The sequence below is a fragment of the Anopheles stephensi genome, chromosome 3, assembly GCF_013141755.1.
Source record: "Anopheles stephensi strain Indian chromosome 3, UCI_ANSTEP_V1.0, whole genome shotgun sequence".
In the NCBI taxonomy this organism is placed as follows: domain Eukaryota; kingdom Metazoa; phylum Arthropoda; class Insecta; order Diptera; family Culicidae; genus Anopheles; species Anopheles stephensi.
The window spans coordinates 730619-751265 of NC_050203.1; the positions used below are offsets into that span (position 1 = coordinate 730619).

Sequence of the window (20647 nt, forward strand, 5' to 3'; positions counted from 1 at the left end):
GCGTTACTAGTAAAAGCGCAAACATGATCCACCAGTGACGATCGTCCATTCTCGACTGCGAATCATCTTTGTGTATGGCAACGCTATGATCCCCGTACCGTACCGAGGCATGCGAATTAATGGTATGGAACTGATTCTGCTGATTTGACTAAATACACCCAAACACATTAAGAATGTTCGGTGGTGTTGAGTTTCAGTAAAAATAATCTAAGCAAGAATAAACGTATTTATACAGGAAATGGGAGCCCCTGCCCTGCGCTGAAGCCAGTGTCTGACTCTTTCGCTCCTGTTCACCCTTTTTTCCTTATCGCTCAAAGATAAAGCCCCCACACCACCGGTGTACAGGTGTGGTGCGCTGTTGGGTCGTTTTATGCTCAGTTGCATTATACTTTCTGCGATTCGATGTCAAGTAGTGACGCACTGGCAGTGGGTGCGACATATAGACGAGGTGATAAAACCGTACCAAGCATGGCCCGGAACCAGGGCTACATGCCAATCAAGTCTCGCTTGAAACCAGTGATTTTTGTGCACACGTTAGTATCCAATCGCTTCATTCGGAAGTATGGTGTGTTTTGTCTCATTCTGTGCACCGCTCTAGGGTTGCTGTACTACAGAAGAGTTTTGTTTGTAAGTACCCTTGGAACGGCAGCTTTCGATCGCTTCATTGCTTAGAACTGTGACCATTTGCAGCAAAAGTACATTCATCAAACACTTCCACTCTACCAACGGTCGGTGTCTTTGGTGTTTGGCAACGATAGCAGAATTGATTTGGAAGACACAGGACAACATGACCGATGGCTACCGATTGGGGATGCGGACAAGAAGTTTAAAATCTACTCAGCCTACTTTGACCCGCGGCTGGAGGTTGTCGGTAAGAGCATTGGATTGGATATTCGTCCACCGAAAGGCTGGTTTACTAATGCTTGTTGCTTGCTTTTAGAATCCTACCTCGTCCCAGATGGATTTCTGCCGTTCGGTAGTATTCGTATCTTTGCAATATTGCCGTTAAAAGTGCAAAAAGTCAATATATTTTGCAACTTCAGGTAGTGCGCTCCGATCGATTATCCATTATCCGACACGCTATCAGCGCTAATCTAGCGGTTGGCGGTGTGATTCAGCTGAACGTGACACATTTTGTTGTTGTTTTAGATCAGATAACGATTACCTGGCACAGCACCGAGCGGACGAAGTGGAAGCGGTGCACGAGCATTGGAACATGGAATATGCGGCCAGCTATGTGATATGCAAACTGGCGGGAAATGTTACCAAGCGCGAAGCTCGCCTACCGGACGAGGTGGCACTAAGCTATCTCGATGAGCCCAGCATGCAGGAAGCAACGAGCTTTGTTCGCATAAAGTAAGGCAAACGCACCAAAATCGACCGGGGAAGCAAGGAAAGCCATATAATCGATCGATCTCGACCACCATCTCGCGCCGACAGGTACCCCAAAACGGACCGACTCTTTCGGGCGGCTCCTACCCGTTCGCTGGCCGTGTGCGTAGGCCCGCTGCATCACAATTTTGCGTACGCACTCAGGGTGGTGGAATTTTTCGAATATTACAAGCTGCAGGGAGCAGAACGGTTTTACGTGTACAACAAATCGGCCACCCCGGAAGTGCAGGCCGTGCTGCGCCATTACCAAGCGGCTGGACTGGTGCAAGTGTTGGACTGGCATTTCGAAGGTATGGAGCGAAGGTGTGTAAGCGATCGGTTTGGTAAACCCTTTATTCTGTTTGTAGGGTACCGATTCGAGAGTGAGCTGCGGTACGAGGGCATTTTTGTTGCACTGAACGAATGTTTCTATCGTGCGACCGTGGCCGGGGGGTTCCGGTACACAGCGATTGTCGATTTCGACGAGCTATTATTCCCGTCTGGTGATAAGGAAACTCTTCTCGAGTATCTGCAAGCAAAGGACCGATATGATGTGCACTCGTTCAACTTCCAAGGCGTCTTTTATTACGATATCTATGCTCCAGATTTCTCGCACGTTCCGCCATGGGCAAACAATACCTACCTCTACACGCAGGTCCGCAACGTCCGGACGAAGAATCCACTGTTGCATCACAATCGCAGCAAATACGTGTTGAAAGGTCGCAATGTGCTTGAAGCTGGGAATCACTTCGTCTGGAAAGCGGTTCGAGGTAAGGTGTCTTTTGAGGCTTTTCGCCAATAGTTCTCTGTTAATGGATCCCGTTGCAAAACTGTTCTTCAATCGCCACAGACACCTACGAGTACCCGGTCCCGGAAAGCGAAGGACTGTTGATGCACTATCGCGACGGGAATCTTGGCTACGATTTCGAAAACGTTGTCCTGGACAATCGCATTCGAGACCGCTTCGGCAAAACGATGTGGCAGGTGGTGAACGAACAGTGTGCCATAATATTTCCCGAGACGCGTATCTGTCCACTCGGAGAAAATTACAATCAAACAGAACCGTCACAGTAAAACGCTACGCCCAGCGCGAAAAGTCATCTTTGAGAGCTTTATTGGAATTATAAATTAAGTGTTATTTATAAGCTTACGTACTGGAGGAAATAGGTAGTCTCGCATGGTTGCTGTTTTTTTACCCACCCAGCTCGAGACTGTACTCGCAAACGACTTGAACTGAATTATTCTGCTTTTCCTTCCCACGGTATGTCAACGAACGATATCCGATACGAAGGGAAGGGGGAGAGGGACCTGAGATTTACGACGACGCTCTTGCTGCTTTTCCGGTTCCGGCAAGAGATTTTTAAAGGTAATCCGTGTGGGGTCGTTCATCATGTCGCTACCAATAGCTTACGCATTCGGTTGCTTTTTTGGCGTCTGCGATTGGGCATTACTTTCATCGCTGCCCAGCTTCTCCAATGGCTGGTCAGAGGTAAAGGGCTCGCTGTCTGAGGTTGTGCGCGTATCGCTCTTCTCGCTAGCTTGTCGTTCAGGATCTTGATCCAAAGGCACTCGGTTGCTGTTGGGTTTATCATCCCGGTCCATCAAGTAGCTGGTGTCGCCTAGCGATGATGGCCGCGGCCGTCCACCATAGGCAACGCTAGCAAAGGAGAGAGTAATATTGCTCTGCTTTTAATGGTTAGGAAATTGGGTGTTTTGTACTGAAAAGAGATTGGAACTACTAAAGCATCAAGCGAAAAATGTTGTTCTTTGTTTCGGTACGCAAGTCCCAAGCCACGTGGGCAAGACAATCGGAAGGAAAGTAAAACAGGGATTTAGTTTAAGGGAGAGACTGCTTGAGATGAGATTACCCTGATTTTAGGAAACAGATTTTGTTATAAAAGTTACCTCAGCGCCTTCAGCTTTTCAGGCTACCACACTGACGGTTTGAAATTTGTTTCATTTATCTAAATACCGCATCTGACACCTAGAGGGCGCGCATTGAGAACGATCCGAAAGAGTTGCAGCATGTGCTCTAACCGACATCGTTATGGAGTCGTTAAGAAAGCATTTCTTGTTACGTGAGCATTTGTCTTGCCAACACACGAGTTAGCTGTACCTGCGTGTAGTAGTAATTTAACTACACAAAAGTAACAAAGTTATTTTATGACGTGATTGTGTTTCTTCACTACCAAAATCTAATGACCCGGTGCATGGTGCAAGTGTTTTTGGCGCTGCCGCATAAATCTAATACTTTGCTTGGTGAAGGTGCAATGATGGTGAGGTTGTAGTTTATTGTACTGTTGCACTGGCATGCACCTGATTTTATGGTGCAATGAGTATATCATTTGGGCGGTTTGACCTGCCCGGTCTGAATGGAATGGCTGGCTAGCTCACTCCAGTCGGTGATTTGAACTCCAGATCAGTGGACTGGTGTCATTGAGTCGTGTTTGAGATTACCTTTAAGGTTGAGATTACTACCTACCGTAAATTGGCTCTAGAATGCAAGTGCTACGACCCGTTGTGAACGTGAGATAATTTCTCACAACATTACTATTACACGGGTGTTCTGTGCGAGATATTTGCATATCTTAATTAGATTTGTGAATCATATCTTTCTACAATCAACGTATGGTGTGCTATTGCAATGCTTCGGTAGTCTTTCGAAAGGCCTCATGTCCCAGTGCAATTAGATGCGACCTCTCCATTGCTACCGTGTTTAATATTAGGACGATGCCGGCCGTTGTTTAAATATGATTTCAAATACGATAACTCTTTTGTAACGAGCTGTTTACGTTGTGTTTAGTCACATTATTGCGTATAATCTTTACTCCCTTTATAAAATCCGGATCACACACAAGTTAGTTCCGTGCAATCATGCATATCTGACGGTAGCAACTTCAATTACATACCTTTGCTGACGGTGATCCGATTCTCGACGATGATCATTTCCTCGATTTGCGCCATACTCGTGAGAACTACTGCTTCCCCCGGCTGCATACTGTCCTTGCGGCGCACTATGCGATTCTCCGTAAGATCCGTGCGTGTTGATGCTCACTCCAACGTGACCACTGTTGACACCATGATTCGGACCACCACTGTGACCAGCCGTTGTGCCGCTGCTCACATAGTTCCAGCTGCCACTAGCACCGGAAGGTCTGTGACCACTGTCTCCCCCACCGTAACTCAATGCACTAGGCCCACTGTTGCTGTGAGACGCATAGGAGGAACCGCCCTGACTTGCATGTGCCTGGGATGATGATGCCGTTTCTGGATAGCGATTCCTGCAACAGTCGGATGTCGGCTCGGAAGGTCTGTAGTCGGGTCGGTCCGATCCATGTTGCTGGGGCTGTTGCTGATGGTATTGCGATCCGCCCGGACGATAGTTTGCGGGTGGATGGCCAGATGATTCGTGGCCACTCGAATGGGCACCGTAGCTCGGTTCCGGTGCCGGGTGTGATTGAACGTGGTATGATGCGTGTGCGGACAGGGATGATGAAGGTGATGAAGGTGGTAGTGATGAGGAGGATGATGTCAAGGGACGACTTGCAAAATAATAACCACGTCCAGAATTATCAAAACCAGATATTCCTCTGAGGGTTGAAGGATGGATTTGTACATTTTATTTCTTTTCATTCACAGCTACTACCAATTGATGCAAGTGTGCCAGAGTGGTTAGTGTGCTTTATATGCGGTAACTAGCAACCTTTAACCCCATAATTCTACTTCTGGAAAAAAATAATATTAACATTTGGCCAACGCATTAGTAACAACAATTAGTTGCCTTTTTTATTCATTGAAGAAACGGTGATACACTACTGCAATTGATGCGCAATCATATTCCACTACTGCGTACTACCTTTACAAGAAATTGTTCTACACGACAGGCTGCTTTATTACTACTGCGGGGTTACTGGTACTGGCAATGGACAATAGCTCAAATGAAATGGCGGCAAGGAGACATTATGTTGGTAATCTATTACAATAGGACAATTGACGCTTTTTAAAACTTGTTCAATTTTCTGCCAAAGTCCTGGTCAGCATGGTTAAGTTGTGAAGTATGCCTATTCTTAGTGTATGGTACATACCTATTCATTGGAAGTTGTTTTAAATGTATCTTTAGTTCGATTGATTGGTTGTTTAGGTTTTTGTGTAAATCATAGCGAAAATAAAGCATTTGGGTGATGTTTTTAATTAGAGCGAGTGACATAAGTATTCCACTAAAAAGCTGTTAACAATCGCACGTCAAACGGTAATATTAGAGACAAAGCATTCTTGATTCAAAGTTATAAATTGCGGTAAACAAATCTTTGCCCACACTTGGAAATGCGTAACAGAAACAAAAAAAAAGTGTATATTTACATAAGCCTCACTAATTAAACATATCAAGCAAAATACACGCAAAAGCGCTAGCAAGCTGTTATGGTTTCTGTCACTTTTTAATAAGCTTTAATAAGCGAAGTAAAGCAGATTTCATTTAAAAAAGAGAAGCTCAAATCGGTCATTTGTCGTTTCCGACAAACCGAGAAATCGATCGAAAGCGACTAAAAATAACTATAATAAGGATTATAGCTGTTGTAGTACCTGTACGTTTGATCCCACGGTCGGAAATTCTTGTGATCATACTGTCCACCGTAGCTCATGCGATCATCGTAGTAGCCTTGGGAGTAGCGATCTGCAGCGAAGAAAAAGTCCGGCATGTCGCACACCGAGTTAGAGCATGCGTGGTGTGTGTTACAGCGAGTTCTGAAAAGCTATAATTGTTACCTCTGTTGTTCATGCCGATGGAACCGCCACGTTGCGTCATGTAGTAGTCGTAGTGGGGATCCAGATTATCGTATCCATTGCCACGGTAACCGTAGCCGCGCATCATCTCCGGATAGTAAGGCATCCTACTGGCACCTCCATCATAGTAACCGGTCCTCATAGCCATACCGGGATATCCATAACCATACCCTCGATCGTCCGGACGGCTCATGTATTGATCATACTCGTATCTAAAGCACAAACGGCATCGCATACTTAAGATGTCGAAGAGAGGACCTTAGCGACACCCGTTCCCAGCTTACCCCATGTACGCAGGTTGCCGATACGCTCCAGGATAAGCGGACTGCATCGCTCCACCTCGGTAGCGATCATCAAAACTCTCCGGTCGATAGTACCAGTTTCGATCGTCTTCGATCGCGCCCATCCCACTGTAGTACCCTGTCACTCCGGTCTGGCGTCCGTAACTTCGCATGTCTCTCTCGTACCCGGGTCCACAGTTGGCGCAGTATCTTCTGGAGCTGTAGTCATCGCGGGCACTGCGGTAGAGACTTCCGAGCGAGGTGGGCGGCGGTGGTGGTGGAGCATTGATAAGCTTTGCCGAAGTCACCGTACTTTCAGCAGCCAGATTTGCTAATGCCAGATGCACCGTCAGGAACAGTAATGCCCCAGAAAGCTGTAAGACGTGTCGAGCGTACGGAGGAAAACATTGAAGTACAATCAAGAACGGATAAATTACTTCTAAACGCATCATTCCCGTTTGATGATATAATAATTATAAAATTGAACAAGCTGCGGCCATGACGACATGAAAATGCTAAATTTGGCAATGAAAATGTATAACGCATCGCATCCACTCCTGGTAGTTTGAGTTCTGCATGGTTTTGTCCACTAATGATGTCCAGTAACAGCGACGACCCCCGGTACTTTACTCTATCACCTGACGTCTCTAATCCCAGGTCCGTCACACGTGTGGCTCTTGTGCAAATCCAGCCCAAAGTGGATCTATGCATGGTTAATAAAGCGTATCAACCGAGCACGAGCATATGTTTGCGCAAGTTTCACACACACACATACCAAAAAAATAATCGACTTGTTGGTGGTTGTCCTTCACTGTTGTACGCAATGATTACGTTCTAGCCCCATCCGCGTTGGCCGCGCATTTTTATGTAGGGATAGAGCATACCGAAAGCTAATGTTGTTCTAGTTGTAAAATAATAATGTCATTGTGGTGCGGTTGCGAGAGGAAACAGCCAGTGATTTGATGTAATACGTTCCCTGAATAGAGCCGAGGGGGCCATTGAAATGGACCAATGTTCTAAACCCGTAGGTGTTTGGAACAATTTTCCGAATGGCACTTTATTCGGGCAGCCATTGTTAGTTGATTTAGCGCGCAAATGGGGTCGAGCTGGTGGCGCGCTGGTAACAGATTTGAGAGACTGTGCGTTACATGCGGTTACATTTCGTTACAGCAAGCAAAAACTGCAGCGCATTTTCTCACCCCGTTACTACACATATTGTTGTCAGTAAACGTACATGCACCAGAAGTTTATCTCGTTTTTATTCGCTTTAGCTCAGTTCAAACTTGCTGGTGTATCCGTTAACATGAGATTAGCTATTTCACATAATCTATCACCTAAACTTTATCGGAAGCTGAGCATCACGGACGCGCAAAGCATTTTCTGTCGAGTTTACCTTTAATTGTATTGCATATCTATTTCACAAGCAATCGGATACGGAGCATAAAACACTCCAATGGAGGAAAGTGTCAGAAAGAGAGATGGTGTAGAACATAATGATCGATTTTACGCTCCATTTACGCGCGAAAACAATTAGCGAAATGGCACCATACACTAATGCGGAAACAGATTCCCTCTGTCTACGAACGAGGAGGGAGAGACCCGGGAAGGGGTTGGTGATGTTCAGGCTTTTCAATTGTAAGTCTGGTAAAAAATATGTAGTTGCTACGACTTTATTGCCACACTTCGTTGCGAAGAGCTATCCACAGGGAATAAACTATTATTGGATGGATTTTATTATAGCAAACTTGTAGAGAAGAATCGTGATCCAATGCTTTCACTTTAAGGGTTTCTCACTTGTTGCTGCTTGTTCTACTACTGAAGTATCGGCTGCACTTAGCGTGCTATAAAGAGTTGCTATAAAATCGGTCACATCTACTACCACCGTGCTGTGATGATCGCTCACGACACTCGGCAGCGTTTACACTTACCTTCCACATGATGGTTGGTTCAATTTATCACAAAATCACTAACGAAGCACTTGAGCGTTGTGGTCCAGCTTTAAAACAAATGTGTTTCGATCTTCACGTCGCAGTTAGTATTTCATTTATTGCATTCTTAACCTTCACAACTTGATCCGCACACCGGTTGGGTTATTATATCGCTCTCCAGAAGTGAGTTTGCTTAACGTATATGATTTCCCATTTATATCATCACAACTCTTCAAGACAGAAAACACAGACACTGGCACAGACACAGAACACAGCAAAACTCTCACCGCATGCCTTCGCGCCAGCAAACACTAATCTTCTGGCTTTGGTTAAGTATCCATCAGCGTCGACGGTTGCCAGTAGAATCGGGCAAGAACTTTCGTGGATGAAGCATTTTATATAATACCCACCTAATTTTCAGTCCATCATCATCCCACTCACCGATACAGCGGTGGAGGCACTGCCGGCGGATGGAGAGGGGACGGCGGAAAATAGAGCTTTTTCCTCGCCGTGATGGCGTTCGTTTCTCGCTGTCTCTGTCTGTCCTCCTCTGGTTCTTTTTTTTTGTCACATTCTCTTCCCGCGAAAAATCATCCAACACCGGGTCGCCGGTGGTCCAAAGAGTGGCAGTGTTTTGTTTCATCTCGCTGCACAATGCTATTTTGTGACTGGAAAAGTGTTTTGTGCGGGAAAGAGATAGACCCAGCGCCATTGGCTGGTGCTATCCTGTTTATAATTACATTACATTCTACCAACATATCGGCCGGGCCTGGTGGAGGAAACTATGCTGCGCGTAGATAAAAACGACTGGTCACAGACAGAGCACTGGGAGGACCAGTTCACAGCGAGCGAGAGAGAGAGAGAGAAGGATCATCATTGTGACAAGTTCACAGACCGCAACTAGTAAATCCCAATGGGACGTGCGTAGGGAACGTCGCCCTCAAGCATGGAAAATTCAGCCAACGATTATCATTCTCCGATGATCGCAACCTCAACCACCGACGACGACGACGACGGCGACGACCTCTCCGTTCTATCCGGTTGCGCATAGACGCGTGAAAATCAACACGGCGCGCTGTTCGGCCGGTTGCGGTGGGCTGCATGTTGGGTGGGCCATTATTAGCATTTTCACTTCATCATACGCGCGTTTTACATTTGTTCTTACCGGAGAGACTATTGCCACGTCAGGTAATCGCGTCGACCGTCCGGGCTCCGCCGCTCGATACCCACCCCGGTGCTCCCAGGAAGCTGTAATGGGTTGTGTTGAGCTGTCCAGAGGCGGAAGTTAAGTTTAGCGTGTAGCAGCGCACCGAACCACACGCGGTTATTGAACTAAAGCTCAGGAACTATTTTTTTGTGCGCTATCCTGCCCTAAATCAATGCGCTTGTTCATTGTACGCGGTGCCGCCATAATAAAGGAGAGCGCCAATTTGCCTCTCTTATAATTGGAAAGTCTTTTTGGAACATTCAATCTAGCGAGAATAGTGAGTATTAAAAAAACGGGACGATTTACAATCACATTTCACACGCGTACGATTTCCCGATCACTCTTGGCTCTCTGAGCTCGTCCGAATGACCTCGAAAAATTCTATTGGTAAAAATGGTTAAACCCCACCATTAAGTTCCCATGGGGCGAGTCCGTTGACACTATACTCGCCGTGTCGTCGAACGCTGGAAGATGGAAATTCCGATAGCACTACAGTTATATTCGTCGATTTGGGACACATGCGAGAGTAGCAAATGAGGTTTCGCTCTCAACCGGAACTACGTGGATTAATGATTGATTGATTGATAAACTCCGCGTCACGAATCTTTGTGGAAGTGCTTGGCTAGGTGGAGACTGGTTGGTTATGATCCGCGGGAAGGCTAAATCTGTTAAGCTAATATTGTCCAAGAAATTGGAAAAAGTAAGGTGTCAACATTGCACAATGGCGCAACGAGGTTCCACGTAAACCACGAACAAACCATCCCATCTTGCTAACAGATAATGTTTGGCAAATTTGCACCAAGTGTTTTCAAGTTCATCTCTGCGGCTGTTGCGAAACGTGGTTCCATTTTCATTGCGTGACCGGCATTGTTTCACCTGTACATACTGGTGTGCAAGCCGCCGTACGCCATCGACACTAGGCGACTCCAAAACGAGAGAGAAACACACAAAACTGAATCACTCCCAATGCCTGTGGGCTCTGGCGGTGCACGTCATATTTCCCAGAACCTTGAAAAAAGGTTACCCTTGGAACGCCAAAAACCTTCGGCAGCGTGTGGTCGGTCTGTGGCTGTTGTTTTTTTTTGGTGAAGGAACTGCAGCACTGACCACCCGAAATCTAAAACCCGCCAGCTATGAATTTAATTTGCTTACGGTAGCAGAACGGAAACAAAGAACTTTCAATCTATTAGCAGCTGGAATGGAATGGACTGGACAACAAAACGCCATGTGTACACCACCACGCCTTCCGTTGCAAACCCCCAATTTGGAAGTAGTCAATTTCGACCATAAAATTCGTACCGCCATTAGGGGCGGTACGGTGGCCGAGGCGACAGCGGCGCCGGTCTTCACACGGCAGGGCCGGGGTTCAAATCCCATCCAGACCGCCTCCCCGTACTTAAGGCTGACTACTTTTCTACGGGTAAAATTAAGTCACAGAAAGCCAGAAATGGTAGGCCGAGACCTCTCGAGGTTGTAGTGCCAAAGAAGAAGAAGAAGAAATTTCGACCATACGTTTCTTTCGGCAGCAAAAAGGGTGCGGAAGAAATCGTTGCTTTTAATGCTGGATTAAATATATTGTTTATTGCATTTTGTCATATCAGGCTCGCAGATGCTGTGTCGGTATTCAACGCCGGGTTTAGGTGATTCCTAAGGGCTTGTGCAATTAATTCAAAACACTGCAAAAAAAGTAACAATAACACAATTGACATCGATTTTGGACCATCCTGCGTCACAGTGCGGAGAATACTCACGGTAAAGTTCCTTTGTCCGAATTTCCCACTTCTATAATTTTTTCCATTTCCGCCACACAAACGGGAGCAAGGAAAACGAGGAAGATGCTCAGCAACAACATCAGGAAGAATGCGAGATTAGGCATGCTGTTAGTTTTACTTCGCTGTCTGTTAGTTTCCAAACCAACCAAACTTCTGTACCTACTGAGCAAAACAGTGTCTGCTTTTATATGAAATGCACTGCAGGGGATCACACGTATCGCCCGGCTCAAGTTTATGGAAAACTCGTGATCACGACGCCAGCGCACTTACTGCATGTGCCTGAATGCTCACGAGGAAACTGTAAAACACTATGAGCGGGAGTTTCTACACTGTTGCTACTACAACCGTATCTCCAGCTCATAAAGATCGAGAAGATTTTGCCTTCTGTCAATCGGCACGTTTTCAGAGCTTGGAAGAAGGAGGATTATTGTTTCTTTCGTAACTTATTCAAACGGCTTGTTTGGGTGTAAGTTTGTAAGAAGGTTAAAGAATGGTGGAAAATTTTATTTGGCGATTGACAATAACGTCGTTTTCTTAAAGGAAAATCCATTGCTTTTTGAAGGGATTCGGTCTTGCATGCAATCCAACAATCTAATAGTATGTACAGCTCTCCCAGATCCTATCTCAGAGTTGCTTCAACACCAGACATGGTTTAAGAAAGTTAGTAATATTGTATGTGGAGTTGCTCGAGACCTCTTCAAATGCTCGAGGGATACAGTTTGACTGTGTTCTTTGATAAGTAATGTAATTTTGTCCTTCCTTTAATTTCAGTACCCTGAGAAGGCGCTGAAAACAAATATAAATAATACTTTAAAAAATCCGCTTAAAAAGCATGAGGGTTATCAAACACCCCATCTGCATCCCTGGCCATTATGGAGCAATGAAGTGTATGCATGCAAGACCTTAAGTTTTATAGTAAGAAAGAAAACAGAACATCCTATCGCTATTTCTTGTCACTTTCTCCAACTACGTTAGTAACACTGCAAATCTTGTCGAACTCCTCTAGCTCAACGCTAATTATTTCGCCAAGTTACCAAGTAACTTATCTAAATTCTTCTACTTCGACTACGATCACTGCTCGCTGCGCCTATGTACAGTATGTATGTATGTACATAAGATTGACTTCACTAAACTTCTGTGTGCGATGTCACATGTTCAACCTCGAGAGGAGTTTACTTTCAACCAAAATCGAACGATTAAAGCGATTAAAAGTAAAATGGAAATTGGATTGGAAACAGAACACATCAGGAATCACCAATAAAGTGAACGAAAGTCATCGGAAAGGGATATGACTCTCGCGGCACCGATGCTAGAACTCGATCCTCCATATGCTCTCCTGATGCTGTGTCATAAAAGATCATGTAGCTTTCTTACTATCGCTACTCTTACTTGGTGTCCCGCTCGATTCGGCCACCATTTTGCTGCCATCTTTACCGTTGTACAGTGTGCTATTTGGTGCAAAGAGATGCTCCGAGTGGATGAGGTCATTTTTGGTCGCATTCGATTCTGGATTAGCTTTGGCACCACCGCCCTGCGCTAGCAAATATTCATTTGCCGCGATGTCATCCCGGAACGCCAGGAACCCGAGCTGTGCGTGGGACGCTTCGTTGAGGGCCCGCGAACGAATGCAGGCCCGGTATTGGTCGGGTGTGAGCCGTTGATTCGAGGCCTGGGACATCACCGGACCGGTGCACACTTTCGGATGCCAGATGTGAAACACGCCCGGATCGGTGGCCCGTATTACCTTGATATGGGATCGAACGTACTTGCGGTACAGCATTACATCTTCGCCACCCCAGCCGATGATCTCCTCGTCGAAACCTCGCACTCGCAGGAAGTCCGAACGGTACTGGCAAGTCATGCCGTATCCAAAGTCCCTCCAAAATCCTGAATCCTTCGAGATTACAAGCTGATCCGTTTCCGGTGGCACATCTTTGCCCTGGAGCGTATAGACGACATGGGGATTATAGAGGCTGAAGACTACTGGATAATACACCTGTGGCCATTGTGGAAAAGAGACATTTGTTAGTCGCGATTCGGAGGCTCCTCGGTGCCGGTAGTCCCCTCACCTTTTTGTTCGGTTTGGTGTTCCATCTACATCTGTCTAGGAATTTTGCACTGAATACGATATCTACGTCGCACATGAACAGCAGTATGTCGTTGTTTTTGTCTGCCTGAGAGTTCCACACATTTTCCGCACCTACTCTTAACGCTTTTGCTGTAAATGGAAGCAAATACATGTGTTTTAAGGATTTTGTTTTCCCCGATAGCCAAAGTAACTTACCTCTGGAAAATGTTTCATTGAGAGCGAGCAGCTTCAGGTTCGAGTTCGTAGCTCCACTGTTTTTCATTCCAATCACTCGGCTCATGATCGTTCGTGCCTCCGCTAGACCATCCTCGCCAAAGTACACCACGGTGAGATGCACGCGTCTATCGTGCTTGAGCGCTATCTTCACGTATTTATCCATGAAGCTCTGGAACGTGTTGGTTCGTCCGGACAGTGGCAGGATAATGTAAATGATTTCCTTCTCGTGTTGCTTCGGATGCGCTTCCAGCTGAACCGTCTGCAGCGATGCGAATGGCCGCATGACTATCAGCTTTGTGGTGCCGTGTGTATGCGATTCATGGTGCGGTGTGACCTGCTGCTGGTGCTGTTGACTTCGATTGGTGAATTCCTTCAGGCGGAAGTACAGCTCGTACTGTGTGCCAGTCGTGGGTTCGTTGCGATATATTCCCTCAATGAAGTCATCCAACGTGTAGCGCTGAGCAGCCGAAGAAATGTTCCGATTAAGCGTCTCCAATCCCTTGTTCAGAGCGCCCAACAGATCCTTTCTTTTGTATCCGATTGGTTTTTCAACGACTCGCTTTCCGAGCCCAAGCTCGATTGGATAGACTCGACTGAAGGTAAAGTGACTAAATGGGATTAGCTCGTACTCGTTGTTGAGCGGTAAGCCGTGTAATATCTCGGCCGATCCCACTTGCCGTCTCAAGAACGCGGTACAATCATGCACCGTTTGTGATGGTTGCGGGGCATTTGGTAGTATTGAGCTGCTATCATTAGACAACGAAATGTAGGCAGTTCCTTCCGCGGCACCTCCCTGCATTAATCCGATTCCAGCAGTGTTTAACCTATTTTTCAGCTGTAAGATCTGAAGTTTTAAAGCTTTTATTTCGGCCGTAAGTTTCGCTACCTCGCGAAGATTTTCTTCCTCGCGCTGCTGCAGCATTTGCATGTAACCGTTCTGCTGCTGTTCTGCGTCCGCTTGGTAGTGGCTTTGTTGCTGCTGTGGCTGCTGCTGAGAGAATTCCAATGCCAATGGAGGCTTTTGATCGCCGAGATAGTTGACGTCAGCGTCACCTTCTGCTGCTGCTGCTGCTCCGGCACCGGGGCCGATAATTGATCCATTTTCTTTCACGATTAGTCCACCCAAACCGCAGCGGGTTAATACCATCAACGAAATCAACGTGACGGTCGATATCAGTAGCAATAGTCGTGCTAACAGCTTTGATCCCAGCAAGCGTACCATTCTTACAAGTCACGTGCGCAGTCCGTTGTGCATTGGAAGATGTTTCACTATAACATCATGCCGTGCCAGGTTGGGGAGAAAGCAAGAGAGAAGAAAAGGCACATTATTATTTAAAAGTAACCGGCTGCTTCATTTAAGTACATTTTCCTTCATTTTCCCTAGATGCGCATCTGCGCAAAAGAAACGTTCAAAATTTAAAAATTTCTTCTATTGAAATATTTCAAATATGAAATATTTCATCTCATTGGCTTTATTTGTTTTGTTAGTTTATTTTCTATGAGAATAAGTCTAGTTAATATTGTTGTGTATTACAAAAAATAGCTTAAATAAGGCATATATAAACATAAGAATCCAACAAATTAAATATCCTGATAAGAATGAAATTGGAAACGCATCAAAGAGGTACTGTCAATTTGTACCCACATCATGGCCGACTGTGCGCCGACTGACTGAATGATCCAACCGCTTTTCTATTACTTTTGATAGGGTGTGCGCGTGTGTGAGCTCATCATCTTGTTTTTCTGTGTTTCGTGAACTTGTGGATTAACTTTTCTCTTCGTAATACAAGGTAAAAACCCGCATATATGCCGTTAAATCACTATTCATACTGGTCTCAGCTCAAGCGACTTGGAGTTTGTGGTGTTTTTGTGCCCTAAGCTATTTTGCCAGCTGGTAGAAATATGAAATCATCATTCCTTCACATCGTATGAGGGATCGCTGTGCCCTCTGGTGTATGTGTGTGCGTCGAGTGTATTTTTTTTTCATACGTCGCTGACAGTCCAGCGTTTTCAAGTCGTTTTCTTGCTTCCAGCTATGAATCATTACCTAGAAAACTCATTATCCGATAATGTATAAATTAGCAAACAACGACAGCACTGTTGAAATGTACAGCAAAAAATCGCCTAACCGGTAGTTGGCGATAAGTTACGTTGGATGTCGTGGCAAATGCATCGCTTGAATTATTCGTTCAAATCCTCTGAACTACGTAGGCAACATTTATTCTAATATAAAAGTTTATAAGATCAAACCACCTGTGCTAGCTAGCAATTCTAGCACAATAGGTACATTGCTGTTCATTAAATGACTCCTAATTTTCAATCTGTATGTCCATTCTCGTTGTAAAACATTTCATGAGACTCCACTCCTAACATATTTTGTTTCCTATATTGCAGACCCCCATCCAGCGGACACAACACACCAAACATGTCGAATCCGGAAGCAGGAAACTCGAATGGGTGAGTGGCAATGCCTTTATATGCAATCAATATTTGCGATAGCATTAGCGTTTAAGCGTACAACCGGAATAGAAATAACCAATAACGCTTATGTAGTGCAGTTGTAGTAGTAGCGTTTGTTTGCGTTTAGCGCGTGAAAAAACCGTTGGGGTAGCAACTATTTAACCAAACTAATCGTTATTCTATTGTGCTGGCTTTCGATCACCTTCGATTAATCAGTTTTCCTAAATTACCGCCTCCACCAACGGACAGTACGCAACCATCTGGGGCGAACGGAGCGAACAATGCCACCAACAATCGATTGAAGCAAACGCAGGCCCAGGTTGACGAGGTGGTCGGCATCATGCGCGTGAACGTGGAGAAAGTGTTAGAACGTGACCAAAAACTTTCCGAACTGGATCAGCGGGCCGACGCGCTACAGCACGGCGCATCGCAATTCGAGCAGCAAGCCGGCAAACTCAAGAGAAAACAATGGTGGGCCAACATGAAGATGATGATCATCATGGGCGTGATTGGCGTGGTGCTGCTAATAATTATCATCCGTAAGTAGAATATGCCAATGCAGTGGAAGAGCTGCTTGTTTATTACTATTCACGCTAAATCTGTGTTTGTGTATGCTTCCCTGTTGGAAACATGTTTGGCATTATTCGTTGTAACTGTAATAGTCGTGTAATATTGTCCTGAGTCCTTTGTTCAAACAAATGTCCTAGTCCAGTTAAAGTTTAAGAGTTGATATTAAGCTTTTCCATTCCTTTAAATCGTCTTTCGTGCTTATCGATTCCTATAACGCTTACATTATTTATTTATGTTTTTTTTTTCATGTGAATTGTGTTGTTTTTTTAAAGTGTGCATTAGAGTAATCGACTGATTTTAGCGTTTTTTTCATGCAATGATGGATGCATGATTGTAGCAATCCATCCAACTTTCCAGCGTCTTCTATAGCGTTATCAGTGAATGCATACGCCAGATTAGTCTCGTCTAAGATTTCGTGCTTTTCTTGTGATTCTGCTCGTTAGAAAGCAGAGAAATTTAAGACAAACCTCAAAGAACAAAACAAAAATCCCTTTTGAAAATACAATCTCTTTTCCCTTATTTTGCATCTTATTAAAAATGCCATTAATGTTGCTAGCGTAGTATGCAAATAATTTTTAATCAAAATATAAATTACCCTCTCCGTGGTCCTTTTGACTAGGAGTCGAGAAAATCACGGTTTTCTTTGCCCAATCTGCTTGTTGGCCTCTCAAGTATTTTTATTTCGAATATTCTTCTCTTTCTTTTCTTTTCAGTGTCCATAATTTATTAATACACTCGACATATTTGCATTATTATACATACTCAACTAATCGTTCTTAAATCACACATTGTGTAAGCATTTGTTCCAAACTGGGCACGAGATCATCACGTGCAATTATCATAGTTAAAAAGGGGAACAATTCCAATCACGTTCGTACATATATCTATTCGACGGTGTGATTCTGTTAGCTCTTCCGATGTTGTAACGTGTAGTGTAGTGCTGGAGAGTGAGTGGTGAATACTGTTTCTTTTTTCTGCTATTATCATTATCCTGTTCACATTTCAAATGTATATCTAATGTTACATTTTATATTCCCGGGGTGGCGTCCTTGTACTGCGCAATAATTGGTCCCCCGTTTAAAGCGAGTAATATCGATCCTAGATAAATATATCAAATTATAGGCAGTATGCACAAAAACACACCACCCTACACATGCAAGTGTAACTTTTACTCTGCGAAGAGAATGATAGCTAAAACACAAAATTTGAACAAATAGATAGTCATAGTTCAGATGACAATCGTACATCGCGGTTTAAATGTATTTCCAAACACTTTTGTGCTCGTTCTAGGGGTTTCGCTATTGCTTCACATTATTATGATTTATTTGTTTGGTTTTGTTTTTCTTGGGCATTTGAACAGGGAATTGCCACGTAAGGGGGGGTTTTCAATAGCATTTTTAATAAATTTATGTTGACCAATGTACGCACAAGCACATTGCTTTCGGATATCGAACGTTTTTTCACATCCGAATATATTTGCCATTTTTCTGCTGAATGTAAGAAATGTTCGCTTACAGTTGAACACATTGAATCAGGGTACGGGCGGCTTTTAAATGTTTTGTGTTACGTCCTGCTATTATTACTATTCGATCAGTCTGCTATAATGCAAGACCTTACGGTCTAAGTTCATCCAACCAATTCCGGCAAGCTGTTCATGTAAAAATGGGTGTAAAATATGTAAATATCATGTTAACTGGACTGGTTCGTTTTTGGCAACACAAAAAGGTATGGTGTAGCGGTCGGTGCGCGCTTGTACGTTCAACTGGACGCGTTGCAACATTTATCTAACAGCATCTTTTCTACTTCGCACACACAGTTTGGATCGTTCCTGGCTCTTCTTCCAGTTCCAGTCCTTCGATCGAATCGCCCACAACGGTTAAGCCGGACGTAACTGACGCTACACCACCGCAATCCTAATGTTCTTCCCTTATCTTTAAGCTGTGTCTGTGAATTTAATCATTGAATGCTAATCACAAACAACCCTAATCATTTATGAATTGGCAAAAAAAGTATAAAAATCAATTTCTAGATTGGCTTGCAGCAAAAAAAAAAAACAATGATAAGATAGAGCTTTTTTCTATTCTATTCAAAGATATATTTGTTACACTTATTTTATCGTCATGTCAAATATTGATTTTGTAATAAATATGCAAAAGATATTTGATTTAATCGGAAAAGGGAAACACATCGATAAATCTTTCAGCTCCCTTTTGTATTAAAATATAAAATAGTTTAATTTGTTTAAATGTTCTAACATTAGTTTCTTGGTAGAAGTAAACTTAATATAAGCCAATCGGTGGTAGATCGTTACATCATGGAGTTGATATCGATGGCAATCTGTGTGTATATTGATTGGTGATAGCGCATGATATAATAATGCAGTAGTGGTGTGTAAGGGAGGGTGGTGTAGAGTACTAATTTAGTTCTAAATTTTATCAACGCTCTCACCTATTCGTCCTTCTGGTGAACCAGTTTCGTAGTGCCGCATACTTTCATGGTGGAATAACGTGTCTTTACACTGCACCTGGCATTCCCGCGTTATATTAGCTTCTTGCGCATAGGCTAGCAAAGGCTGAAAGGGACGACGTTTGTCTCTCGGTTCCCTGAGCAATGCCTACCCACGAGACAATGTGTTACCCAATGTTTTGTGTATGTAGTAAGCAAACTTTAAAACAGCACTATTACTCCGCATCATCATTCATTTCGGCTGCTCTCTTGCTCACACAACACCGCGCATGATATGGATGGAACACGGGAACAGCAATTCAATCAATACATCCGTGTTTCTCAATCTACCTTCCTGCTATGCTTACAACACACGCACTGGAACACGAGCACAGCAATTTATGTTTCGATAAGAGGAGAAAGGGATGAAAAGGATGGAAGAACCAATTAAATCAATGTTCCCTTCGCGGATTCAAGATTGATGGTGACACACATTCAACAGGACACATTTTCGCACATCTAGAAGAACGCGAGCAAAGCAATTGCTATAGACTCACAGCTCTACAACATTCCGGGTCCTTTCACACTACCCTTTTGCTATGTGTTTCCTGTTGTGTATTGGCACTTGCTTGCACGTGCTTTGCTTTATGGATGGAGCACACGGACCGATGCCACTATCTCACAAAATAGCTCCCACGAAGGACGACACTGCGGAACTACACTACATCTGTGCGTATAATCCACCAGGAAGTTTTTAAGCAATTACGTACACTGAAACTGCTGCTTCTTGCCGAAAAAGAAGAAAGGACTCCGTTTGTAACCAATCGAGCACAGCAACGAAAGCAAACCGATGAAATAGTCATTCCGTGTGTTGTACGGTCTCTCGTTCTGTCATAATCACGCAATGCTGATGGTTGGTGCTGCTGCTGCTCCAACCATGTATTTCATTCAGCAATCGCTTGCGCCGAAGAGAACAGGACACCCTGGAGAAAAGATTCTCGAGCGAGAGATTGTGCGGCAAAACGGCCCGAGCTCCCCTTTTTTGGGAGAAACGTTGCTGAAAGGACGATCGCGGGAGGAGGGTGTTGGTAGAGGAGATTTACTGCAGAATTTTAACATTGTAAATGAAGAGCTAGTTTCATTGAGGCGAGAGATGCAAGAGATGCAGGAAACAATATTTCTGCAGCAGAACACATACACCACACGCGTGTGTGTATGTGTGTGTGTGTGTGTGTGTGTGTGTTAGTCCACTTGTAATCAGCTGTTCTGTTGCGGGAGCTGTGTTGACTGCAAGCAGTGTATAAACAACAGCTGTTTTTCCTATTTGAATAGAAACAAAAATACTTTATATTACAACATATCAAGGAGTAAAATTGGTGATTATGAGACAAATCGCTCGGAAAAAAACAAGTATTTAGTTGTTAAGCTGGGTGAAAGCTTGGTGAAAAATGCTTGAAATTTGAAAGCACTCCATCTAACTCTCTTCGTAAAACGTACAAGAATGGCTTTTATATTCTTGAATTACA

The 20647-nt window shown here is 44.3% G+C and overlaps 4 protein-coding genes across 12 annotated transcripts; 2 read left to right on the forward strand and 2 right to left on the reverse strand.

Moving 5' to 3' along the window:
• Positions 1 to 333: 333 nt before the first annotated feature.
• Positions 334 to 2473, forward strand: LOC118513605. The gene is made up of 7 exons (XM_036059645.1): positions 334 to 627; positions 691 to 871; positions 941 to 1043; positions 1150 to 1356; positions 1441 to 1682; positions 1740 to 2141; positions 2222 to 2473. The coding sequence occupies exons 1-7, from the start codon at positions 403 to 405 to the stop codon at positions 2443 to 2445; spliced, it is 1584 nt and encodes a 527-aa protein (XP_035915538.1). The 5' UTR covers positions 334 to 402; the 3' UTR covers positions 2446 to 2473.
• An 85-nt stretch (positions 2474 to 2558) lies between these two features.
• Positions 2559 to 8880, reverse strand: LOC118513604 (class E vacuolar protein-sorting machinery protein HSE1-like). 3 transcript variants are annotated; one of them, XM_036059641.1, is made up of 6 exons: positions 8363 to 8733; positions 6438 to 6808; positions 6136 to 6365; positions 5953 to 6043; positions 4281 to 4961; positions 2559 to 3028 (listed from the first exon to the last, which is right to left on the reverse strand). In XM_036059641.1, the coding sequence occupies exons 1-6, from the start codon at positions 8369 to 8371 to the stop codon at positions 2779 to 2781; spliced, it is 1632 nt and encodes a 543-aa protein (XP_035915534.1). In that variant the 5' UTR covers positions 8372 to 8733; the 3' UTR covers positions 2559 to 2778. The 3 variants fall into 3 exon arrangements, with proteins under 3 accessions (XP_035915534.1, XP_035915535.1, XP_035915536.1); XM_036059642.1 differs by having other exon boundaries at positions 4281 to 4913; positions 8363 to 8732; XM_036059643.1 differs by having other exon boundaries at positions 2846 to 3054; positions 8363 to 8880.
• A 2238-nt stretch (positions 8881 to 11118) lies between these two features.
• On the reverse strand, positions 11119 to 20145 carry LOC118513612 (chondroitin sulfate N-acetylgalactosaminyltransferase 1-like). Of its 2 annotated transcripts, XM_036059663.1 has the most exons (6): positions 19892 to 20145; positions 19125 to 19499; positions 13626 to 14915; positions 13411 to 13559; positions 11321 to 13337; positions 11119 to 11245 (listed from the first exon to the last, which is right to left on the reverse strand). In XM_036059663.1, the coding sequence occupies exons 3-5, from the start codon at positions 14866 to 14868 to the stop codon at positions 12699 to 12701; spliced, it is 2031 nt and encodes a 676-aa protein (XP_035915556.1). In that variant the 5' UTR covers positions 14869 to 14915; positions 19125 to 19499; positions 19892 to 20145; the 3' UTR covers positions 11119 to 11245; positions 11321 to 12698. The 2 variants fall into 2 exon arrangements, with proteins under 2 accessions (XP_035915556.1, XP_035915555.1); XM_036059662.1 differs by having other exon boundaries at positions 19125 to 20145.
• On the forward strand, positions 15305 to 18897 carry LOC118513614 (synaptobrevin-1-like). 6 transcript variants are annotated; one of them, XR_004906495.1, is made up of 5 exons: positions 15305 to 15436; positions 16041 to 16103; positions 16323 to 16645; positions 17390 to 18401; positions 18493 to 18730. XR_004906495.1 is itself a non-coding variant. In XM_036059666.1 (4 exons), exons 2-4 carry the CDS (start codon positions 16072 to 16074, stop codon positions 18591 to 18593), a joined length of 456 nt encoding a protein of 151 aa, XP_035915559.1. In that variant the 5' UTR covers positions 15305 to 15436; positions 16041 to 16071; the 3' UTR covers positions 18594 to 18847. The 6 variants fall into 6 exon arrangements, 4 of the variants coding, with proteins under 4 accessions (XP_035915559.1, XP_035915562.1, XP_035915561.1 ...); XR_004906496.1 differs by having other exon boundaries at positions 15306 to 15436; positions 16356 to 16645; XM_036059666.1 differs by lacking the exon at positions 17390 to 18401 and having other exon boundaries at positions 18493 to 18847.
• Positions 20146 to 20647: the final 502 nt, after the last annotated feature.

Coding starts and splice junctions, on each gene's coding strand:
- LOC118513605 (XM_036059645.1), top strand. CDS start 403: ATGTCAAGTAGTGACGCACTGGCAGTGGGTGCGACATATAGACGAGGT. Junction 872..940: donor CCCGCGGCTGGAGGTTGTCG/GTAAGAGCATTG, acceptor GCTTGCTTTTAG/AATCCTACCTCGTCCCAGAT. Junction 1,357..1,440: donor ACGAGCTTTGTTCGCATAAA/GTAAGGCAAACG, acceptor TCGCGCCGACAG/GTACCCCAAAACGGACCGAC.
- LOC118513604 (XM_036059641.1), bottom strand. Junction 6,044..6,135: donor CATCGGCATGAACAACAGAG/GTAACAATTATA, acceptor TCTTCGCTGCAG/ATCGCTACTCCCAAGGCTAC. Junction 4,962..5,952: donor CCGTGGGATCAAACGTACAG/GTACTACAACAG, acceptor TTCAACCCTCAG/AGGAATATCTGGTTTTGATA.
- LOC118513614 (XM_036059666.1), top strand. CDS start 16,072: ATGTCGAATCCGGAAGCAGGAAACTCGAATGG. Junction 16,104..16,322: donor GAAGCAGGAAACTCGAATGG/GTGAGTGGCAAT, acceptor TCGATTAATCAG/TTTTCCTAAATTACCGCCTC. Junction 16,646..18,492: donor GCTGCTAATAATTATCATCC/GTAAGTAGAATA, acceptor TCGCACACACAG/TTTGGATCGTTCCTGGCTCT.
- LOC118513612 (XM_036059663.1), bottom strand. CDS start 14,868: ATGGTACGCTTGCTGGGATCAAAGCTGTTAGCACGACTATTGCTACTG. Junction 13,560..13,625: donor CAATGAAACATTTTCCAGAG/GTAAGTTACTTT, acceptor TTCCATTTACAG/CAAAAGCGTTAAGAGTAGGT. Junction 13,338..13,410: donor ACACCAAACCGAACAAAAAG/GTGAGGGGACTA, acceptor CAATGGCCACAG/GTGTATTATCCAGTAGTCTT.